Source organism: Macaca thibetana, chromosome 11, assembly GCF_024542745.1.
Source record: "Macaca thibetana thibetana isolate TM-01 chromosome 11, ASM2454274v1, whole genome shotgun sequence".
Lineage (NCBI taxonomy): Eukaryota > Metazoa > Chordata > Mammalia > Primates > Cercopithecidae > Macaca > Macaca thibetana.
In genome coordinates, this window is record NC_065588.1 from 97,353,444 (window position 1) to 97,378,960 (window position 25,517).

The 25,517-nt window shown below is 39.4% G+C and overlaps 1 protein-coding gene across 2 annotated transcripts in view; it reads left to right on the forward strand.

The window, feature by feature from the left end:
* ANO4 (anoctamin 4) overlaps positions 1-25,517 on the forward strand; it is a 383,617-nt gene that overhangs the window by 282,817 nt on the left and 75,283 nt on the right. For both annotated transcript variants that reach the window (XM_050750195.1, XM_050750196.1), the window contains 5 exons: positions 1,095-1,201; positions 17,436-17,491; positions 20,307-20,428; positions 22,711-22,845; positions 23,916-24,012. In XM_050750195.1, the coding sequence (XP_050606152.1) occupies positions 1,095-1,201; positions 17,436-17,491; positions 20,307-20,428; positions 22,711-22,845; positions 23,916-24,012 (517 nt within the window). The remainder of the gene's footprint in view (positions 1-1,094; positions 1,202-17,435; positions 17,492-20,306; positions 20,429-22,710; positions 22,846-23,915; positions 24,013-25,517) is intronic.

A 25,517-nucleotide genomic window follows, 5' to 3' on the forward strand; every position in this document is an offset into this window, starting at 1 on the left:
ATTTTTTGCAATCCTAACAAGAGGAGACATGGCAATTTCATGCTGGATTATGTAGCTCTGGAAGCTCTGCTACCTAGAAAACCTCTTAGTAGGGTACAAGCACCTACTGGAAAGCTGTGTGTTTATGTGTGTTTGTACACACACACATACACACACATACCTGCACATGCACCCTTGACAAAATAGACTGGCTGGGGCAGTTGCTGGGAGACAAATCAATCTTAAGTGTGTGCTTTAAAGGAAAGATCCCATTCACGAAAGAACATGGAAAAGGTGCCGGGCGTGGTGGCTCACGCCTGTAATCCCAGCACTTTGGGAGGCCGAGGTGGGCGGATCACAAGGTCAGGAGATCGAGACCATGGTGAAACCCCGTCTCTACTAAAAATAGAAAAAATTAGCCGGGCGCAGGGGCGGGCGCCTGTAGTCCCAGCTACTCAGGAGGCTGAGGCAGGAGAATGGCGTGAACCCGGGAGGCGGAGCTTGCAGTGAGCCGAGATTGCGCCACTGCACTCCAGCCTGGGCGACAGAGCGAGACTCCGTCTCAAAAAAAAAAAAAAAAAAAAAAAAAGAACATGGAAAAGGTAAGGATAGAAATGATTTCCAGAGACTGGCCTCTCACCTCACCTGTGAGCCAGACCACAGCTCATTACCTAACTCCTATATCCACCACCCAAGCCAGTTTTATATCTTAAAATTTCTGAAAATCCATTGATTATGCCATGGGAGAGGCTAAGGTAGAAGGGAAGAGGAGAGAAAAACAAAATGAATTTTTAGTTGAATTTATATAATGACCTTACTGAGAAAAAACAAGATATAAGACCTAGACTTGCTATTAGTTTGTTTTTAGGTTTCTTAATTTTGTTTAGCTCCAGCTCCTTCCTGACGTGAATGATGTTGATGCTGAAAACCAAAACTACTCATACCTGTGAGCCTACTCTCCTGGTGTGATCTCTGGCTCCCTCAGGCTGTTCCAGACACACCCTGTCTATGACTGATTGAAGACATCTGCATCTGAGCAACACCAAATTATAACAAAAATTAGATCCATCACCTCCAATTAATTCTCCACTTGTGTTTTTAATATATGTGTGCAGCTTCATCATACACAACAAAGAAACGTTCTTCAACAATGCCACAAGAAGTAGAATCGTGCATCACATTTTACAAAGAATAAAATATGAAGAAGGAAAAAATAAGATTGGTAAGTAGTATATTAGTATAACAAACTACATTTGGCATTTGGGAATTACAGACTTCTTCCCTTGGTTTTATTAAGCTTGTATCAATTCTAGCAATGCTTGTCACTTATAAAACCCCTAACTAATCCTTTGATGAATAATTCACAGTGTAAAATCTTCATCGCATCCTTAAATATCTTCTTTAAATAGCATGTCGTCTCATTTGTCTAAGATCATGGAGAAATTCTCTCATTTTAGAAAATGTTGTGTGCCAGGCACTGAACTAGATTTTGGGGAGATAAGCATAATTCTGTTCTGGAGCTTGTGTTCAAGAAATTAAAAGCAGACAATAAACAAATAAGTAAATACAATAACTAACATAAAGAAATTAAACTGGGCCGGGCGCGGTGGCTCACGCCTGTAATCCCAGCACTTTGGGAGGCCGAGGCGGGTGGATCACAAGGTCAGGAGATCGAGACCACAGTGAAACCCCGTCTCTATTAAAAATACAAAAAAGTAGCCGGGCACGGTGGCGGGCACCTGTAGTCCCAGTTACTCAGGAGGCTGAGGCAGGAGAATGGCGTGAACCCAGGAGGAGGAGCTTGCAATGAGCCAAGATTGCGCCACTGCACTCCAGCCTGGGGCACAGAGCGAGACTCTGTCTCAAAAAAAAAAAAAAAAAGAAAAAGAAATTAAACTGGATGATGATACAGAAATAGGCTGGTAAAAGGTAGGAGTTAGTTCAGGCTGAGATTTGATGATGAGGGCAAGCATCTCTGAGAAGCTGAAATTTGAACTGAGACCTGAATGCTGGGAAACCAGTGTGGGAAGATGGAGGGGTAGGGTGTTCCATGCAGAGGGATCTGTAAGCACGGAGATGAGCTGTCCCACATAAGCAGCTTCTTCAGTCATCTTCTCCATTAAATAGCCTCCACCATATATATTTTAGGCATTTTTATGAGAATGTGTCCATATTATATTACACATTTCCTGCCTTATTAAACAGATTATTATATATCAGGAAGGGTTGGGTGGCTTTGTTCTTATCTCTTTTTCTAGCAAGTTTTTTATCAATAGTTTTAATAATGACCTATATCAGTCAGGGCCTAATCAGGAGATAAAAGCACAAGTAAATTGAACAGAGAAAGTTTTATATAAGTAATTAACTATGACAGGGGATTCGAGTAATGGAGGGTTGGCTAGTCAAGGGTAAGAATAACTCTAAAGAATAGAGAAGTAGCAGATATTAGGAGCAGCTACCACCCCTGAGAAGAATCCTTCCTACAGTGCTAAGCTGCACATCCTGCTGGAAGAGGTACAGCCATGGCAGTGCAGTTTGCTGGGGGCTCTAGAAATCTGCCCTCTGGAGTACTAGGGGAAGCTGCCTGGAGTGGCTCCAGGGAAGTCATTCTTTGGGAGTTGCTACATCAGCAGCACTACTCTGTGAAGCCTCCTGAGAGGATACTGAAAATCTGCCTTTGGGGAGTACCATGTGTTTCCAGCCACCACACACTGCAGGAGCTGGGCACTATAGAAGTATGTGCTGCAGAAGCCTGCTGAGGTATCATACTGGTATCAGGAAGAGAAACCCCTTCCTCCTCCAGTGTCCCTCCCAGTGCCTTTTGCTAGCAAAGCTTAACATTGAATCAGCTGACAAAGGAGAAATAGTTACAAAGTCCAGCTCCGTTATTGCAAAGCAGGCAATGAAGTTGTATTTGGAGCTGAGGGGAAATAAGTTAATATCTGGTGCATAGCCCAGATGACCTGTTCACCAAGCTTTCAGGTAGGGTGAAACCAGAAGATTGCATTAAATGACAAGACTCAGTAGCTGGCACTCAGCCAAATCCAGCAAGGTGACATTTAATAATTTTGCATTGACCATTTCTAATGTGTATTTTCTTTTTCTTTCAATCTTTTAAAAAATATTTACTAATTCAATGAAAATGTTATTTAAACATGCATTTCGTTATTAATGAGATTGAGATTTTTTCACATTTTTATTTTATTCATATACATTTGTTTGAATAGAAAAGGAAGTACATAGAATATTACATTAATATAACTAAAAAATTAAAAAAATAATTTTTCATGTAAAGTCTTACAGTCAAATTCAGCAAAACAACTACCTTGGTACAGTGTGGGAGAAATGTTGCTCAACATCATAAGAGGAACAGATTTGGGAGTTGAGCTGAATGCAAGCTCGGTGTGAGTCACTAGCATAATGAAACTGCCAAAAAAAAAAAAAAAAACCCCGCCTACTTTGATCCCAAGCTGCATACGTTAAAATATAACATGGAGAAATAGATAGCTTCCTAGTCCAGATCTGATTACAAATGGAATATTATGTTTTGTGAGAGTCAATGTATGGGGGTATGGTGAAGTCGAACCTGATTTAGGTCTTTCTTCACTTTGATGGATTGTAGTTAAACTCATTCCCATTTCTCTGCATTAGTCATCCATCCTTGAGACACATTCCTTCAGTAAAGTCTTCCGTGACCATTCCAGCTTGAATGAATTCTTCCCTCTTCTGAATTCCTGTGGCAACTATTTTTGGAGTCTGTTTGATAGTTAGTCATATACAACTCTTCTTTTGTTGTCTTGAATTACATTCAATGACATTATGAAAATCTACCACATAAAGAGAACCACTCATAACATTTGCATACTGAATAATTTAAATGTTACCTTGGTTACTTTTTTATCTTAATTTCTTATTCATTCATACAGCTTTTAGAAACAAACTTAGGATGTGCTATGCATCCTTTTTATCGTACTTTTTTCAGTTAACATCGTACCATAAGCGTACTAGAAAGTAAGTGAGTGAAAGTGAAGTTATTATTGCAGTAGCAGTTCTGAATCATTTCATAAAATGCAAATAACTCCAAATGGCATCTTCACTAATAATGGTATTATTTGCAATACACCTCATGACTCTTTTTTTTTTTTCTGAGATGGAGTCTCGCACTGTCACCCAGGCTGGAGCGCAATGGCGGGATCTCGGCTCACTGCAACCTCTGCCTCCCAGGTTCAAGTGATTCTCCCGCCTTAGCCTCCCGAGTAACTGGGATTACAGGTGCCTGCCACCACACCTGACTGATTTTTGTTATTTTTAGTTGAGACGAGATTTCACTATGTTGGCCAGACTGATCTTGAACTCCTGATCTCGTGATCCGCCTGCCTTGGCCTCCCAAAACGACTCTTTATAAGACACTAGTGTATTGAGAATCTGCAGCTGAATGCTGCTCATCTAGATAATAAGATCCTTAACTGTAAATAAGCTACCTTATTTATCTTTATATCATCACTGCCTAGCACAGTGCCTGGCAGACAGTAGGAGTTCAATAAAGTCATGCTGAATGGAAATTGTGCCTAATTTTGCATATCAAAATGTGTGCTGCTTTTATAAGCAAAAGAAGGACAGAGACAGTGATTTTTTAATGTTCTGAAGAAGCACAGGAAGTGTAGTATTTTGCTAGTCAGAAAGGGTCTTTATAAAATTTCTTTCATTTGATGAAATAAGGAGTTTTCTATTCAAAGACCTCCATGTTTTGAAAATTGGTAATAGGCCAGGCACACTGGCTCACACCTGGAATCCCAGAAATTTGGGAGGCTGAGGCAGGAGGATTTCTTGAGCCCAAAAGTCTGAAACCAGCCTGAGCATAATCCTCTCTACAAAAAATACAAAAAATTACCCAGGTGTGGTGGTGAGTACCTGTAGTCCCAGCTATCAGGAGACTGAGATGGGGGATTACTTGAGCCTGGGAGGTCAAGGCTGCAATAAGCTGAGACTGTGCCACTGCCCTCCAGCCTGGGCAACAGAGTGGGAGTCTGCCACAACAAAGAAAAGGAAAAGAAAGAATAAAAGAAAATTGGTAATGATGAACTGGAATCATATCTAATTAGAAATAACCAATCAGAGAGTAAGTTATTAACCCACAACCAAGCATTATGCTGAAAAACATGGAGTAAAGCTACAAATGGTCTGTAGATTCAATATTTCATTGTCATCTTTGGTTTTGTAAATAAAAGAAACAACATGTTAGAAGAAATTTTAATTTCTTGATGGAACTAATGTTTATCCAGTATTATTTTCTGCCTGAAACTCTTTCTGAAAGTGGCATCTTGCACAAGCCAACGTCGATTCGAAATAATGTGAAAATACTGATTTGTAAATATGATTCATAAGGATATTTTAGTGGAATGTAAACTGCCACTATGTAAGTTTTTCAACTTCACTCTGAATTTATTACAACTGTAAAAATCAAACCTGGTAAAACCCACTTTCAAAATAAAGCAGTATAATAGCTCAACAAAGATTTATTTAACAATATGGGTGCCTACAATAAATCTTGAAATTGATTCATATTTTTGAATTTGGTGCTTAGAGGAGAAATTAGTAAAGTGAAAAATACTTCAAATATTGCTACTTTCTCACTTTGCAGGACTTTGATAAATTATGATAAACTTATAAAAGTTATCATCCGAGGCCAGGCACGGTGGCTTATGCCTGTAATCCCAGCACTCTGGGAGGCCAAGGCAGGTGGATCACTTGAGGTCAGGAGTTTGAGATCAGCCTGACCAATGTGGTAAAACTCCATCTCTACTAAAAATACAAAAATTAGCTGAGCATGGTGGCATGCACCTGTAATCCCAGCTACTTGGGAAGCTGAGGCATGAGAATTGCTTGAACCCTGGAGGCAGAGGTTGCAGTGAGCTGAGATCGTACCACTGCACTCCAGCCTGGGCAACAGAGTGAGACTCTGTCTCAAAAAAAAAAAAAGTTATCATGTGAGTCTCTTATTAGGTCCCTGTGAATCCTATTTTTTCTAATATCTGGGATGTTTGAAAGTTATTGATGAGATATGTGGAATTCTCAATAGAGACTCCAGAGAATCAAAGCTTTCTATGTAATCATTCATTACAAAGGTATTTATTGGGGCCTCTGATATGTTAGACAAACTATAAGGCCTTGTGATATTTGTATTTCAAATGCTTTTCTTGGATATTTAGTATTAATGTCGAGCATCTTAAAACATATTAATGTGTTACTATGATTAAAATCATCCACATATTGATTGATCCTCCATCAATGAAAAGTGAATCAGTGCATGTGCCATTTTCCAGTTAGGCTAAACTTCTAGATTCTGGTAAGGATCTAAAGCATAGGTAGCATTCCTCTCAAGCCACTTGAGAAACATCATTATGATCATCTTCTTTGAGGTGCATTTTAGGAAGTAGCATAATTCCTGATCTGAAAGGAGCTTTAAAGATCAACACGTTAAACTTCCACTTCTGGCCAAGATGGAGCGACAGGCACAAGATTTACTCTCCCATGGGAAACAATCACAAAAGAAAAAACAGACAAAATGTATGAAACAACTATTTTCAAGACACCAAATATTTGGGCGACCCAAAACAAGGACCTCTGAGAGACAGAAAACAAATGAAATGAGCCCTGCTGGGCCCCATCTTACCATCTTGACATAGTTTATAGACAACACCATGAAAAGCGAGAATGTAGGCAGGACCTGAAAGACTCTAAGTTGAGAAGTTGTTGCTAGAAGTTGGGAAACAAAGGCAACTAGAGTTCACAGAAAGAAGTACCAGAAAGCAAAGAACTGCACAGAGCTCGAACCTCGAAGATCTGCAGAGGTCTCCCTCAAGTATTCAGCAAGTGCTGATCAATGCATACATGTCAGGAGAATACCCAAGGCCAGAGAAAGAATCATCCAAAAGAATTTCCAGCAAGACTGGAACACCTCATAATTCACAGAGCAATGAGGAGAATACTCAGAAAAGTCTTTCCTCCTGGAAACAGAGAAAATTTAGCAAGTAAAGTTTAACAATGTATAACAAGGATAATACATCATGACCAAGTAGGATTTATCCTGGACTACAAGGTTGGCTTAGTATATGAAAATCAATCAATATAATTCACCATAGTAGCAAACTAAAAAAGAAAAACCATATGATCATATTTATGAACATGGGAAAAGCATTTCACAAAGTTCAACATCCATTACAGATAAAAACTCAGCAAACTACTAATAGAAATTATCTTCCTCAACCTCATAAAATACCTCTATGAAATGATTGTAGTTAAAATTACACTTAATGATAAAAGACGGAATGTTTTCCTCCTAAGATAATGAATGGGACAAGTGTGTTTGCACTTACCACTTGTATTCATTTTACTATCCGGTGGAATAATATAAAAAGAGTTAAAACTGTCCTTATAATCAGACGACATGATCATCTATAAAGAAACTCACAATGGAATCTATAAAAAGGAACTAATAAGTGAATGTAGCTAGGTTGCAAAAAATGAGATTGATATAAAAACTCAATTGTATATCTGTCAATCTGCAACAAACAGTGAGAAATTGAGATTTTAAAAACCAAGTCACTTATAATTAGCCCCCAAATATGAAATACTAAATACTTAAGGATAAATCAAACAAAAGATACGTAAGAATTGTACACTGAAAACTACAAAACATTGCTGAGATAAATTTAAGAAGACCTAATAAATGGAAAGATATACCATGTTTATTAGTCAGAAGACTCAATATTGTTAAGACGTCAGTCTTAACAAATTGATCTGTAGATTCAGTGCAATCCAGTCAAACTCCCGGAGGGTGTTTTATGTGTGCATATGTGAAAATTGACAAATGAATTAAAAAATTTATAGGGATGTGAAAGGACCTAGAATAGCCAAAACAACTCTGAAAAAGAACAAAAAGTCAAGTCTTTGACTTGAGACAAAGGGTCAAAGTCAATTCAATGGGTAAAGAATTGACTTTTCAACGTGTGATACGGAAACAATTCAAACCCATGTGCAAAAAATGAATTTGGGAAAACTCATATACAAAAGTTAACTCAAATGGATTATAGTTCAAAGTGTAAAACTTAAAACCATAAAAATTTTAGGAGAAAATAGAAAATCTTTGTTATCTTGGGTTAGTCAAGGATTTCTTAAATATGACAGTAAAAGCACAATTCATAAAAGAAGAAAAAAATGGATAACCTAGACTTCAAAATTAAAACTTCCCTTTTCAAATGATGTTTTCAAGAGAATGAAAAGAAGGATGGGGCCAAGATGGCTGACTAGAAACAGAACTGATCAGAGGTTTCCATCAAAAAGAACCATCATTAGTGTGTGAATCCTTCATTGGCAACCAAGGTATCCAGGTTCTCTCATCAGAACTGACTAGGTGGCTGAACTTGATCCACAGAGGGGAAGGAAGAGCAGTGTGGTGCAGCGGCCCACCTGAGAGCCACACGGGGCAGGGGAGCCCCCATCCCCCAGCCAAGGGAGGCAGTGAGTGAGTGTGCTACTCAGCGGGGGAAACTGTGCTTTATTCCACAGAACTGTGCAACCCATGAATTGGAAGATCCCACTCAGCCACCCACGCCACTGGGACCTAGAATGCCAACCCTGGAGCCGCACAGAGATTCTCAACAGCCTCTCAGCTGGAATCTGCCTAACCCTGGGGAGCTCCTGGAAGGAGGGGTGACCAGCACCACAGCTGCTGCTGCCTAAGCCATTTGAGCTCCTTGGGGGAGGGGCAGCAGCCAGCACTGGGACTCATAACTGCCTAATACACTAAGCTGTCTGTGTGGGGAAAGGGTGGCAACCATCTCTATAGCTCCAGGACATGCTTTTCCCCTGCTAGAACCAGGGAGGCTGGATGGCTTGGTCCCCGAGTGGTCCGCCACAGCTCAACACACTGGCTGTGGCAGACTGCAACCAGAGTGCCTCTTCAGGCCTGACCCTGACATATCCTTCCTCACTTCATGTAGGGTGGGGCTTCCCTACAGGAACTCCAACAACTCCAGCCAGAGGCTCAGGGACAGAACCTGGATCTCCCTGGGCGTGAGCCCGTAGCAAGAGGAGTGGCCACAGTCTCTGCAGACCAGCAGACTTAGCCAAGATTGCCCCCCAGCAAGGCACACTGCCTCCACCAAGGGACAGTCAAAATGTTTCGTTAAATGGGTCCCATTTCCCTTGCCACCAAAATGGGTGAGACCTTCCAACAGGGTTGTCAGACACCCTGTACAGGAGTGATCCTACTGGCATCAGGTTGGAGCCCCCCAGGTCAGAGATCCCAGAAGAAGGAGCAGGCACCCATCTTTGCTGTTCTCCGGCCTCCTTGAGTGACATCTCCAAGTGCAGGAGTGAACCAGATAAATAGGCTATAAAGTGAACCCCTGGCAAACCACAGCAGCCCTACAGAGGAGGGACCTGACCAGTGAAAGAAAAACAAACAGAAAGCAACAACAACAGCACAAATAACAAAAGAAGTCCTCACAAAAACCCCATCTAATAGTCAGCAGCCTCCAAGATCAAAACTAGACAAACTTACAAAGATGAGAAAGAATCAATGAAAATACGCTGAAAACCTAAAAGGACAGAGTTCCTCTTCCCCTCCAAGTGATTGCAACGACTCTCTGGCAAGGGCACAGAACTGGATGGAAGATGAGACGGACAAACTGACAGAAGTAGGCTTCAGAACATGGGTAATAAAAAACTCTACTGAGCTAAAGGAGCACGTTCTAACCCAATGCAAAGAAGCTAAGAACCTTGAAAAAAAGGTTACAGGAACTGCTAACTAGAGAGAGTTTAGAGAGGAACATAAATGACCTGATGGAGCTGAAAAACACAGTACAAGAACTTTGTGAAGCATACGCAAGTATCAATGGCTGAACTGACCAAGAGGAAGAAAGGATATCAGAGTTTGAAGACCACCTCACTGAAATAAAGCATGCACACAAGATTAGAGAAAAAAGAATAAAAAGGAACAAACAAAACCTCCAAGAAATATGGGACTTCATAAAAAGACCAAACCTACGATTAACTGGAGTACCACCTGAAGCAGACATGAAGAATGGAAACGAACTGGAAAACAAACTTCAGGATATTATCCAGGAGAACTTCCCTAACCTAACAGGCCAACATGCAAATCCAGGAAATACAGAGAACACCACTAAGGTACTCCACAAGATCAACCCCAAGAAACATAATCATCAGATTTTCCAAGGCCAAAATTAAGGAAAACATGTTAAGGGCAGCCAGAGAGAAAGGTCAGGTCACCTACAAAGAAAAGCCCATCAGACTAACAATGGACCTCTCAGCAGAAACTCTACAGGCCAGAAGAGATTGGGAGCCAGTATTCAACATTCTTAAAGAAAATAATTTTCAACCCAGAATTTTATATCCAGCCAAACTAAGTGTCATAAGTGAAGAAGAAATAAAATCCTTTCCAGAAAAGCAAATGCTGAGGGTTTGTTACCCCCACGCTGGCCTTGCAAGAACTCCTGAAAGAAGCACTAAATATGCAAAGGAAAAACTGGTACTAGCCACTGCAAAAATACACCAAAATATAAAGACCAATGACACTATGAAGAAACTGCATCAACTAGTGTGCAAAATAACCAGGTAGTGTCATGATGACAGGATCGAGTTCACACATAACAATACTAAGCCTAAATGTAAATGGGCAAAATGCCCCAATTAAAAGACACAAACTGGGAAATTGGATAAAGAGTCAAGACCCTTTGGTGTGCTGTATTCAGGAGCCCCATCTCAAGTACAAAGACCCACATAGGCTCAAAATAAAGGATGGAGGAAATTTTACCAAGCAAATGGAAAGCAAAAAAAAAAAAAAAAAAAAAGCAGGGGTTGCAAACCTCATCTCTGACAAAACAGACTTTAAACCAATGAAGTTCAAAAAAGACAAAGAAGATAATTAAATAATGGTAAAGAGAACAATTCAACAAGAAGAACTAACTATTGGCTGGGCACGGTGGCTCACACCTCTAATCCCAGCACTTCGGGAGGATGAGGCAGGTGAATCACGAGGTCAGGAAATCAAGACCATCCTGGCCAACATGGTGAAACCCCATCTCTACTAAAAATACAAAAATTAGCTAGGCATGATGGCACGTGCCTGTAATCCCAGCTACTCGGGAGACTGAGGCAGGAGAATTGCTTGAACCCGGGAGACAGAGATTGCAGTGAGCCCAGATCATGCCACTGAACTCCAGCCTGGCGAAAGAGCAAGTCTCCATCTCAAAACAAAACAAAACAAAACAAAACAAAAAAGAGTTAACTATCTAAACTTATATGCACCCAATACAGGAGCACCCAGATTCATAAAACAAGTTCTTAGAGACCTACAAAGAGACTTAGACTCCCATACAATAATAGTGGGAGACTTTAACACCCCACTGTCAATATTAGACAGATCAACCAGGCAGAAAATTAACAAGGATATTCAGGACTTGAACTCAGCTCTGGATCAAGTGGACCTAATAGACATCTACAGAACTCTCCACCCCAAATCAATATAATATACATTCTCAGTGCTACATGGCACTTATTTTAAAATTGTCCACATAATTGGAAGTAAAACACTCCTCAGCAAATGCAAAAAAAACCTGAAATCATAACAAACAGTCTCTCAGACTACAGTGCAATCAAATTAGAACTCAGGATTAAGAAACTCATTTAAAACCACACAATTACATGGAAATTGAATAGTTCGCTCCTAAATGACTCCTGGGTAAATAATGAAATTAAGGCAGAAATAAAGAAGTTCTTTGAAACCAATGAGAACAAAGAGACAACATACTGGAATCTCTGGGACACAACTAAAGCAGTTTTAAGAGGGAAATTTATAGCACTAAATTGCCCACATCAGAAAGCTAGAAAGATCTCAAACTGATACACTAACATCACAATTAAAAGAGCTAAAGAGGCAAGAGCAAACTAATCCAAAAGCTAGCAGAAGACAAGAAACAACTAAGATCAGAACAGAATTGAAGGACATAGAGACACAAAAACCTTCCAAAACCAGGAACTGGTTTTTTTGAAAAAAATAACAAATACTGCTAGCTAGACTAATAAAGAAGAAAAGAGAGAGGAATCCCATAAAAAATGATAAAGGGGAGATCAAAACTGACCTCACAGAAATACAAACTACCAACACCTCTATGCAAATAAACTAGAAAATCTAGAAGAAATGGATAAATTCCTGGACACATACACCCCCCCAAGACTCAGCCAGGAAGAAGTTGAATCCCCGAATAGACCAATAATAAGTTCTGAAATTGAGGCAGTAATTAATAGCCTACCCACCAAAAATAGCCCAGGACCAGATGGATTCACAGCCGAATTCTATCAGAGGTATAAAGAGAAGCTGGTACCATTCCTTCTGAAGCTATTCCAATCAATAGAAAAAGAGGGACTCCTCCCTAACTCATTTTATGAGGGCAGATCATCCTGATACCAAAGCCTGGCAGAGACACAACAAAAAATAGAAAATTTCAGGCCAATATCCCTGATGAATACCAATGTGAAAATCCTCAGTAAAATATTGGCAAACCGAATCCAGCAGCACATCAAAAAGCTTATCCACCACAATCAAGTCAACTTCATACCTGGGATGCAAGGCTGGTTCAACATACATAAATCAATAAATGTAATCCCTCACATAAAGAGAACGAAACACAAAAACCACATGATTATCTCAATAGATGCAGAAAAGGCCATCAATAAAAATTCAACATCCCTTCATGTTAAAAACTCCCAATAAACTAGGTGTTGATTGAACATATCTCAAAATAATAAAAACTATTTATGACAAACCCACAGCCAATAGTATATTGAACAGGCAAAAGCTGGAAGCATTCCCTTTGAAAACTAGTACAAGAAAAGGATGCCCTCTCTCACCACTCTTACTCATCATAGTATTGAAAGTTCTGGCCAGGACAATCAGGCAAGAGAAAGAAATAAAACGTATTCAAATAGGAGGAGAGGAAGTCAAACTGTCTCTGTTTGCAGATGACATGATTGTATATATAGAAAAGCCCATGATTTCAGCCAAAAATGTCCTTAAGCTGACAAGCAACTTCAGCAAAGTCTCAGGATACAAAATCAATGTGAAAAAATCACAGGCATTCCTTTACATCAACAGTAGACAAGCAGAGACCCAAATCATGAATGAATTCCCATTCACAATCACTACAAAGAGAATATAATACCTAGGAATACAGCTAACAAGGGATGTGAAAGGCCTCTTCAAGGAGAACTACAAACCACTGCTCAGGGAAATCAGAGAGGACACAAACAAATGGAAAAACATTCCATCTTCATGGACAGGAAAAATCAATATTGTAAAAATGTTCATACTGCCCAAAGTAATTTATAGATTCAGCGCTATTCCCAGCAAACTACCATTGACATTCTTCATGTAATTAGAAAAAGCTACTTTAAATTTCATATGGAATAAAAGAAGACCCCATACAGCCAAGACAATCGTAACCAAAAAGAACAAACCTGACTTCAAACTATACTACAAGGCTACAGTAACCAAAAGAGCATGATAATGGTACCAAAACAGGCACATAGACCAATGGAACAGAACAGAGACCTCAGAAATAACACCACATATCTACAACCATCTGATCTTCAACAAAAGTAACAAAAACAAGCAACGGGGAAAGGATCTCCTATTCAATAAATGGTGTTGGGAAAACGGGGTAGCCATATATAGAAAACTGAAACTGGACCACTTGCTTATGTCTTATACAAAAATTAACTCAAGATGGATTAAAGACTTAAATGTAAAACCCCAAACCATAAAAACCCTAGAAGAAAACCTAGGCAATACCATTCAGGACATAGGCAAAGTCTTCATGACGAAAACGCCAAAAGCAATTGCAAACAAAGCCAAAATTGACAAATGTGATCTAATTAAACTAAAGAGCTTCTGCACAGCAAAAGAAACTATCATCAGAGTGAACAGGCAAGCTACAGAGTGGGAGAAAATTTTTGCAATCTACCTATCTGGCAAAAGTCAAATATCCAGAATTTACAAACAACTTAAACAAATTTACAAGAAAAAACAGCCCCATGAAAAAGTGGGCAAAGGATATAAACAGAGACTTCTCAAAAGAAGACATACATGCGGCCAACAAACATATGAAAAAAGCTCAACATCACTGATTATTAGAGAAATGCAAATCAAAACCATAATGAGATACCATCTAATGCCAGTCAGAATGCTGAAAAAGTCAAGAAACAATAGATGCTGGTGAGGCTGTGGAGAAATGGGAACACTTTTACACTGTTGTTGGGAGTGTAAATTACTTCAACCATTGTGGAAGACAGTGTGGGGATTCCTCAAGTATCCAGAACCAGAAATACCATTTGACCCAGCAATCCCATTACTGGGTATATACCTAAAGGGATATAAATCATTCTACTATAAAGACACATGCACACAAATGTTTACTGCAGCACTATTCACAATAGCAAAGTCACGGAACCTACTCAAATGCCCATCAATGATAGACTGGGTAAAGAAAATGGAGTACGTATACACTGTGGAATATTATGCACCCATAAAAGGGAATGAGATTATGTCCTATACAGGGACATTTTTGAAGCTAGAAGCCATCATCCTCAGCAAACCAAGACAGGAACAGAAAACCAAACATTGCATGCCCTCACTCATAAGCAGGAATTGAACAATGAGAACCTATGGACACAGGGATGGGAACAACACACAATAGGGCCTACTGGGGAGTAGGGGCAGTGAGGGGATGGAAGTTAAAGAGGACAGGTCAATAGGATCAGCAAACCACCATGGCACACGTATACCTATGTAACAAACCTGCACATTCTGCACATGTATCCCAAAACTTAAATACATAAATAAATAAAATAAAATAAAATAAAAGAGAATGAAAAGAGAAGCCACACATTAGGAGAAAAAAGTTTTCAAAAAATATGGCTGGTAAAGAACATCCACATCTTGCCTCTAGAATACATAAAGAACACTCAAAACTCAGTGAATTCAAAAATCTTATTGAGCATAAGGTTTGAACAGACATTTCACAAGAGAAGATATGCAGATGGCAAATAGCACACAAGATTATTTTAAATATTCATTTAAAAATGAGAATTAAACACAATGAGCTATCACAACACACGCATGAGAGTGGCTAAAATTAAAAAGACTGACCATACCATGTGGAGAACCTTGAACCTTCATACGCTGCTGATGGAAATGTAAAATTGTACAGCCACTTAAGAAAACAGTGTGACAGTTTTTCAGAAAGTTAAATGTTTATCTACTATATGATCTAGTGGAATCACTTCTGGGTATTTACTAAGAAAGTTAAAGCGTATATTCATGCCAAGTTTTGTATATGGATATTCATAACAGCTTAATTTGTAATAGCCCCCAAACTATAAAGGACCCAAATGTCTATCATCAGGAGAATAGATAAACAAATTATTCCATGTGATGGAATACTACTCAGCAATAAAAAGAAATGTGCTACTGATATGTGCAACAACATGAATGAATCTCAAATTATGTTGAGTGATGAAAAAATGTTATATGATTCCATTTATATAAAACTCTGGAAATTTCAGAATAATTGATAGCAACAGAAAGCAGATCAGTGTTTGCCCTGGAGATAGTACAGGGAAGGTGGCTGATTAGAACGTGGCATGATAAAACTTCGGAGGCAATGGATATATTTGGTATCTTGGTTGTACTTATGGTCTCATAAGTATACACTTATGTCGAAACATCTAATTAAACAACTTACGCTGTCTGTTGTATGATTGTTGTACCTCCATAAAGCTGTTTTTAAAAAGATCTGCATATCCATTACCTCTCCCTTCCCATTTTATGGATGAGGGAATTGAGTCCTGAGGACAAGAGAACTTTTCCAAAGTCATACCACTAGTCCATACCAAAGTCATACCACTAGATTTTAGTTTGTTACTAAAATCAGAGGCATTAGGTTTGTCCATAATGAAGCTTCTGAATGAAAATAGAAGAGCTCCTGGTGTAATTCCAGGGAGCTGAAGGCCATTATCCTAAGTGAATTAATGCAAGAATAGAAAAACCAAACACCGCATGTTCTCACTTATGAATGGGAGCTAAACATTGAGTGCACATGGACAAAGAAGGGAACAGTAGACACTGGGGCCTACTTGAGGATGGAGGGTGAGAGGAGGATGAGGGTTAGTGAACTACCTGTCAGTACTATGCTCATTACCTGGGTGACATAATAATTACACCAAAGCCCTGCAACACACAATTTACCTGTGTAACAAACCTGCACGTGTACTCCCTGAACCTAAAATAAAAGTTGGAAAGAAAAAAAAAATTTTAATTAACATGGGCAGAGAACCTGAATAGACATTTTTCCATATAAAACACACAAATGGTCAACAGGTATATGAAAAGGTGCTCAATATCACTAATCATCAGAGATATGCAAATCAAAACCACAGTGAGGTACCATCTCACACCCATTAGAATGGCTCTTATCAAAAAGTGGTAAGTATTGGCAAGTGTGTGGAGAAAAGGGAACAGTTGTGCGCTGTTAGTAGGAGTGTACCTTGCTTCAGCTGTTATGGAAAACAATATGGAGGTTCTTAAATTAAAAATGAGCTACCATGTGATACAGCAATGCTACTTCTGGGTACATATCCCTAGCAATTGAAATCAGTATCTTGAAGAGATATCTGCACATCCATGTTCATTGCAGCATTATTTACAATAGCCAAGATATGAAAACAACTCAAGTGTCCCCTGACGGAAGAATGGATAAAGAAATTGTGGTACGTATATACAATGGAATATTGTTCAACCATAAAAAAGAAAATCCTGCCATTTTCACCATGGATGAACTTGGAAGGCATCATGCTAGGTGAAATAAACCAGACACAGAAAGACAAATACTGCATGATGTTACTTATATGTAGAATCTTAAAAAGCCAAACTCTTAGAAGCAGAGAGTAGAATAGTGGTTGCCAGGCCCTGGGGATGGGGAACATGGGGAGGTGTTGATCAAAGGGTACAAAGTTTCATTTATAAAATGAATGAGTTCTGGGGATCTAATGTACAGCACTGGTGGAAATAGATGTGTTAATTAATGTGATTGTGGTAATCGTTACATAATGTATATGCATATCAAGTCATCACATTATACACTTTGAATATATTCAGTCTTTAGTTGACAGTTAAATATTTTAATTTTTTTTAATGAATTTCCCAGCCCTCGATCCCAATTTCATGGCAGCAAAACTTTTCTTCTAACTCTTGGTGCCCCTAAGAGGGTTGATAGCCTAGATTGTTTTCTCCAAAAAGCACTACGCTTACATTTGTTTTGAACATTGTGAATATTCAAACTCTGTATTAATTCAAATGGACTCATTTGCTGTTTTAGGTCTGAATCGCTTGCTTACCAATGGCTCCTATGAAGCTGCATTTCCCCTGCATGAGGTATTGTGCTGTCTTTAATCCTTATCTTTCTTTCAATTGTTTGTTACTAAAATCAGCTTCTAGGGATAGTCAATAATTGAATGTGTCGACATTTGTTCAGAGTGAATTTAATTTGTTCAATGGGTAATTAGGGAGGGTCTACTTCAATTGTTACATCTCTTCCTCAGCATAGATTTATTTCTATATATCTTTTTATGTAATTGTGAGCATACTTAAGAGTCATTCAGCATGAATTCATAGGAATGGCTTAGAGACTTTAGGTCATAAAATTAAAAAGGCATTGAAAATTTGCATGAGGCACCAAATCCACAAGGAGAATGTTCTTGAAATATATAGTCTTTGCAACAAATAAATGTATAGCTATTCCTTAAAAGAGTGGGAGGAAGCCATCTTGAAAAGTCTCTGGTAACCAAAGGGTGACAAATAAAAATTAATAATGTTGTACTCATCATTGCTCACCTAAGATGTATAAATGCTGTGACTCTATTTCCTACATAGTCTCCATCATATAAATTACTTTTGCAAGTGTAACTGATTACCCCAGCTCTGCTTTCCACAATAGATCTTGAATTATTTAACCCAGAATTCCCCAAACCTGGGTTTTTAGGAACATAATCCCTCATGATTGTGGAGAGATTATTGTCATTTTCATGGTGTTACACCCCTACTGTGGTCACTGTATGACACAGAGAATACAAAGACAAATGTCATAGCCTGTGTCCTCTGGGACCTCACAAAGTAGCCAATGTGCAGCAACGGTTAGTTAATCTTCAGTACAGCCTTCTGCTGGAAACAGTGGTAATAATTTGTCAATAGACTTTGGAAGACAGTTCCAACTCTCCGTAAATGGCAAGTCTTTCCAAAACAGACTTTTTTTTTTTTTTTTTTGGCTTATAGTGGTTCTTCTCTTAATTTTAAACACCAAGAGGGTACAAAGGATGAGGTAGAATTTTCAGAACCTTATTTATTAAGAAAACCAGAAGCTGCCATCTGAGACCCTGTTTACAGACTGCCAGGAAACATGTTTGGAATGCTCCATTTACTATGACAGAAGCAAACATTTTGACACAAAGGTTTGCTAGAGCCATATGCAGGTGTTTCTGAACTCTAAAGACATACTGTTCCCCCAAACATCATGTGGCTTCATCATGTGATTATTAGTTGGCATTGCCCAGAAAAGGGTTTTGTGAGAACTGCATCCTCCCTGCTCCCAGCCCCAGCTCATGGTACGGGCAGTGTCTGAGAGATGGTAAGTGGCAGAAGCGTCTGTGCACGGAGTGGGTGGGTGGCCTTCGGGGGTGTCTAAGGAGATGCAGCTACAAAGCCCCACAGAGTGACTCGTGCCTTTCACAGTGACTTTCCTATCTCAGTAAAGTCCTGTATTCTATGAGAAGTTCCAAATCGGTAATAGCAGCAGCAATCATTGCATCATTGCTTTTCTGACTTCTTACTCTCAGTTTAACTTGATTATATTATTTAACCTCAGAGGCAAAAGGCAGGAAGGTCAGATAGTGCTGCCCTTGTTTCACATTAAAGGTTTAGGTAGAGGTTTAGAGAAGGGTGAAACCTCGTTAAGTCACACAATGAGTTGGTGGTTGATCTGAGACTCACCTGCGTTTCTTTATTCCCAGCCTTATGTTCTTTCCATTAAGAAAGGACTTCTTATCAGGCGTGGTGGCTCAGGCCTGTAACCCCAGCACTTTGGGAGGTCGAGGTGGAAGTATTGCTTGAGTCCAGGAGTTCGAGACCAGCCTGGGCAATACAGTGAGACATTGTCTCTACCAAAAATAAATAAATAAATAAATAATAAAGGGCTTATCCACTTAATGTGAATAATTAATTTGCCTCCAGAAAGTACCTTTTCTCTTTGTGAAACTATCATTGCCACAAACTAACCTCAGAAAAACATGCACCTCTCTGGCCCTTTGTCTCCTCATTTCTTCAATGAGGAGGTTGAATTAAATTTGAATTACAAGAATTCTGAAATGACTTCCAGCTTTTACATTCTAGAATTTTCTTGTCAGTAACATTGTGACAAGGTTACAACTATGGCTATGTACCAACTATCCTATCTTGAAAGAAGTAGGAAGAGAGGCCAGGCACAGAGGCTCACACCTGTAATCCCAGCACTTTGGGAGGCCGAGGGGGGCAGATTGCTTGAGTCTAGGAATTTGAGTCTAGCCTGGGCAGTATGGCAAAACCCCATCTCTACAAAAAATACAAAAGTTAGCCATGCATGGTGGCACATGCCTATAGTGCCAGCTACTCGGGAGGCTGAAGTGGGAGGATCACTTGAGCCTGGGAGCCGGAGGTTGTAGTGAGCTGAGATTGCGCCACTGCACTCCAGCCTGGGTGACAGAGTGAAGCCCCGTCTCAAAAAAAAAAAAAAAGAAGCAGGGAAGAGAACTAATAAGTCCTGGGCATGGCCCCTGGGCCAGACACTTTATTCATTCAAACCACATAAGAAACCAAATGGGACAAATATTATTAGTTCCACTATGAATTAGGAAATCAAAGCTCAGAGCATTTAGGGAACTTGTCCAAGGTCTTCTAGATAAAAAGTAGCAGAACTGAATTTGAACTCAGTTCAAACCTTCCTGATTACAGCAAGCACATGCATTTTACTAGATATAAGTAGCAGCGAGACAATGTCCAGAATAACTCATGAAATCACCTGCCCTTTAATAGAGAAGATTCATTTCTTTCTCATACCACTCCTATCACAACACCTGCTGTAATACACTTGTGTTACCAAGAGCATTTCCTTGTGACTTTTGTGAGTACTACCTCACTGGCAGTGGTGTTTTTATCCCAGGGAAGTTATAGAAGTAAAAACTCCATTCGAACCCATGGAGCAGAAAACCACCGACATCTACTCTATGAGTGCTGGGCCTCCTGGGGCGTGTGGTATAAATACCAACCTTTGGATCTTGTGAGGTGAGTTTTTCATCAGCTGCAAATATAAAGCTTGCACAGAATGATTAGGGCAGACTCTCAGCTGGGACAAGGTCTCAATGAAGCAAAAAAAGCCTGAAGTATACAGCTCTCACTCATATCTGGCTTCTTCACAAGAGGGAAACTCATCTGACTATATCAGCTGTTCTTGGTAAACCCACCATCCCTCTGATGAGGATGGAGTTTCCCCCAAAAAGAGTCTAAGAGAGGGACCTAGGAATGGGGATGTGAGATCAGCCAGGCCTGTCACAAGACTTCATAAGGAGCGAGTCACCCATGTGAGTCTTATTGACAAACTATCTTGTACAAAGGTAACACTGCTTACATATATTACTGACAAAGTAAAATATTTATTACTGTTATGCAAATAGGGCATATTGAGTACTGTCATTCCAATAAATTTCAGGCTTAGTTTTCATTTAAAACTAATAACCTTTAAAGATTGCTTTAATCTGCTGGTCAAAAAGTATATCAGCTTTTAACCTATGATAACTGTGAAGTGGAAATGTGTGGGTTTTTTTATTATTATACTTTAAGTTCTGGATTACATGTGCAGAACGTGCAGTTTTGTTACATAGGTATACATGTGCCATGGTGGTTTGCTGCACCCATCAACCCGTCACCTACATTAGGCATTTCTCCTAATGTTATCCCTCCCCTAGCCCCCCACCTCCCACAGGCCCCAGTGTGTGATGTTCCCCTCCCTGTGTCCATGTGTTCTCATTGTTCAACTCCCACTTACGAGTGAGAACATGTGGTGTTTGGTTTTTTGATCTTATGATAGTTTGCTGAGAATGATGGTTTCCAGTTTCATCCACGTCCCTGCAAAGGACATGAACTCATCCTTTTTTATGGCTGCGTAGTATTCCATGGTGTATATGTGTGTAAATATATGTGCACGCGTGTGTGTGTGTGTATTTTAACCGTCTATATCTGCCCAACCTTCTGCCTTGGCAGCATTATTCTCTGACATCTCATTATTTAGAGGCTGGTTATTAAGATTGGGTAATAACAACCCACACTTCCTGGATTCCTTATTGAGGAGAAAGTCATGTCTCATTTCCTAAACTAGCTAGATGTGTTGTTTCACTTAAATACCGGGGCCATAAAACAAATGAGCCCAGAGGGAGGAAAAACAAAAGACAATGCACTTTATATTTGCGCCCTTATCACCAAGTGTTTACTCTCAGTGTTCCAAGGGCATTAATGAATTGTGATCCATTCCTTGTGTGGGTAACAAATAATCCAGATAATCTGAGTGAATGGAAAACATTTTCTGAGATGAGATCATTTTCCTTTGGTCAGACTCAGCAGATGATAAACAGTGGGGGAAAAAACAAAAGTAAATTCTCTTCCCAGCCTCAGTGGCATGTTACAGGATTACATTGATTAGAAATTACAGATAATTGCTGTAGGCAATGTATTTCCCATTCATGACAGTGTTTTGATTAAGATTTTGCAGTTGCGGTTAGTCAATGAGTATTCATTAACTGTCTCTTGTGTTTCTAGTACTGTGCTAAGTACTATTGGCAAAGCCAAACAGATGCCAAATGGTCTCTGGCTCTGAAAACCTCAGTTTTCCTTAGCAACACAGGCCCCACATACTTGAAACATTAAGAAAAGAAAATACAAGGCCATGCATAATTAGGTAAAATGTGTGACAGAGGCCATAAGTTTTACAGTCATTCAGAAAAATGGCAAGAACGGATGTGATGTGGCAGCACCCCTGTGGAAGTCTCTGGAGAGCTGAGCCCTGAAGAACAGTGGCATTTATGTTGGGCAAATAAAGGGTGATGAAAAGTACAACCAAGCCTTGAGTAGAATGAAGTTGTGGAGCATCTAGGGAATGTCATCTTTTAAAAAGTTCCCATCCTATAGGTTTTACTTCCACCATATCTCTTGAATCGGGCCCCACCTCAGCATCTCCACTGCCTTCACTTGTTACTTGGACTATGACAGTTGTGTGCCTAGTTGGTCTCCCTTTGCCCACTCTGGCCCCTTCCAGTCCATTCTGTCTTCTCAGAATAAGCTTGTATACAACCATGTTATTTTATGGAAGGGCTAATTCTAGTTCTGATATAGAGTAGTAGTAGAAGAAATGTAAGCCTAGATCCTAGATTTGATTGGATGTTCTATTATCTTGGCTTACTTTGCTTGCAGTTTACCAGTAAGGCCACTAGAAAGTAAGATGACTACACAGAGTTTCATAATGCTTAACTTTACACGCTGCACTGTAATTTGCAAGGCTGTTGTGTTTTTAACAGGCGGTACTTTGGAGAGAAGATTGGGTTGTATTTTGCCTGGTTGGGCTGGTACACTGGCATGCTCTTCCCAGCTGCCTTCATTGGATTGTTTGTCTTTTTGTATGGCGTCACCACTCTGGATCACTGCCAAGTCAGGTACGGGGAGCTCTTGGGGGAGCTTGCCTTTGTTTAGTACTTAGAGGTGGCTGTTTGCACTTTGGGGGTGTTCACAGATTGTGGAGACATTTAGCTTTTCACCCAAACTTCCTACCCTCTCATGGAAAGACTCAAAGTTTCAGTTCACTAGGACCTCTCCATCCATTGTCCTTGCTGCCATGGTCTTCAGATAACCATGGAAGTAAAAGGCACCTTTTCAGACATACAAGCCACTGTATGTCCACGGAACAAGCCATTTTCATTCACTGGCTGTAAGTGCTCTCTTTTTTAACTTTTTCACTTTTTTTCTCAGCTGATACTGCAAAATAGTGATCTAACAATTCTCTCTTCCGAATTCTGTGTTTTTACAACTTGAGCCGGAAAGACATCTCACCAGCTTGCTAGTACCTTGGGAGTGGTTCAGTGTCGATGATCATTACCTTGGTTGTCTCACCAGAATATAGGTCAAGGTACTCACAGAGATCTTGTTGCAAGGCTGGACAATGATCTTAAATTGTCAATGTGCCTTTCAAATGTGATTGCAAAAATAAAAGTGAGTGATTAAGCCTCCCACCTATGAAAATATTTTACTTTCTGGTGAAATTGTTAATGTGTTAATTAAATATAGTTTTCCCCCAGGATAGGGCTGGAATCTCTAGTCATTTATGTTTTGTTTTCCTTATTAGTTTTAACTTATCATACACATAGAGGTCAAGATAAGTATCTTTATATATCTTCTTACTCCCTTAATTCAGTATGAAATTGCTTCAGACCTTTGAAAAGTGAAGGACATTTCTATAATTTGGGATATAACCATCAATGTTTGGCTTCATGTATTTTCCTGAGTCTAACTTATTAATATGTAAAAATAAGGAACAGCCTCGTAAGTAGGTTTACCAAAGTATTTAAATGTGCAAGAACTTGTTTACGTTAATAACAGATAAAGCTAAGATGCTTCTAAGGGCAAAAATTTAATCTACTGGATCTTATTTACTAGTTAAACATTCTGGTGAAGTTAGAAAAAAATGTTCTATGTCATCAAAAGCAGTTCTTCCTGTTCTCTTTTCCAGTAAAGAAGTCTGCCAAGCTACAGATATCATCATGTGTCCTGTGTGTGATAAATACTGTCCATTCATGAGGCTGTCAGACAGCTGTGTATACGCCAAGGTAATTTCAAACTGTAGCATTTTAGATGGATTGAATTTAACATATGCCTTCCTCAGGGGTGGTAGGTAACTCTATTCTGTCATTTCCAGTCTTTGATTTTCAAGCGAATGTTGTAGGACAGTCTTATCTCCATCATTCAGTATTCTAATTCAGGTATCTTTGTTAAATGTCCGTGTATTTGGAAGGCATGGCTCTAGACATCATCCATTGGAGCTGCAGCGTGGCACAGTGTGAGGAGCACAGTGCTGGAGTCAGAGAAAGTTAGGTCCAAATGTTCACTCTGCTCTTTACCATTTCTTTGTCTGGGAACAAGATATTTGAGTCTCAGTTTTCTCATCTGCAAAATGGAGACCGTGATGCTTGTTTCACATGGAGTTAAGGTGTATACTGAGCATAGTGCTTGGTAAATAGACCTCAGTAAATGACAGCTATCATCATTTGCCTCCTGTTAATCATCATTATTATCAAAATGACCTCCATTCAAGGCTAGCTCAGCCACTTACCTCTTTAGCCCTGCACATGTGCCCCTTTCTAAGAAAGTCTTCTTTCATAGAAAGCTCAGTCTTCTGAGCTTTCTTGTCTCTAAAATGCAGGAAATGTGTGTCCTCTCTGTCTTACCCTAATGGCATGACACGAGGACTAAAGAAGAGAATATATGTGAGAGTGTTTTGAGGAAAAAAAAAATACATGGCACCACTATTTCTATTATGTGTTATTGCATACCTCTTTCTCGTGATATGCCTTACTTTATTTCTTAGACATGTTTCTCACATCCCTAGAGTTTTTTGATACTTAGGTGATGGTGTCCCTAACACAAAACAATAGCTGAAATTTGGGTTTGTGAAGCCTTTTCCAAGATCCACTGCCTTTTGGCTTGCCCAGATTCAGATATAAATGGCACTGGCAGATTTTATCCAGCTTGTGTAATCACTGAAGCCTGGATCTGTCTAACTACTCTCTTGGCATTGCAGAGTTTTGTTCATTTTAAACGAGAGAACATTTGATAGGCAACCCAGGATCCCGCCTATCTATAATGTCTTTAGTACTGCAGGTGGCCAGTCTGTGTGGGAGGAGCCCAGACAGCAGCAGTGAGCTGTGGTTTTAGAAAGATTTGAGCTCTTATGTTGCAAGGGACAAAAAAAGCACAGAATGCTCTCCCTATCTTTATGAAACACTCAGATAGACCTGAGTGGATGAGGATAAATTTAACAGAGTGACTTTAGGATATAGAGATTTGATGAAGATCAAGAGCTTTGTCCATAATGTAATTTTGTTTATAGGTCAGATATAAGTGTGAATAACTCAGGTTTTAAAATTCTGCTTCTGGGGAACCCCAAAAGTGGAAGCCTAGTTTTTTTTCTTATGTGGAAAGATATGCTTGAGTAAAATTATCTTTTTAGGAGATCCTTAATAATTCTTTTAAGGAATCATCATGAATAGTTTATGAGTGCTCAGATTTTATAGGGGCTTATTTTGGCAGTTATTCTCCCTAACTTAAGACCTAG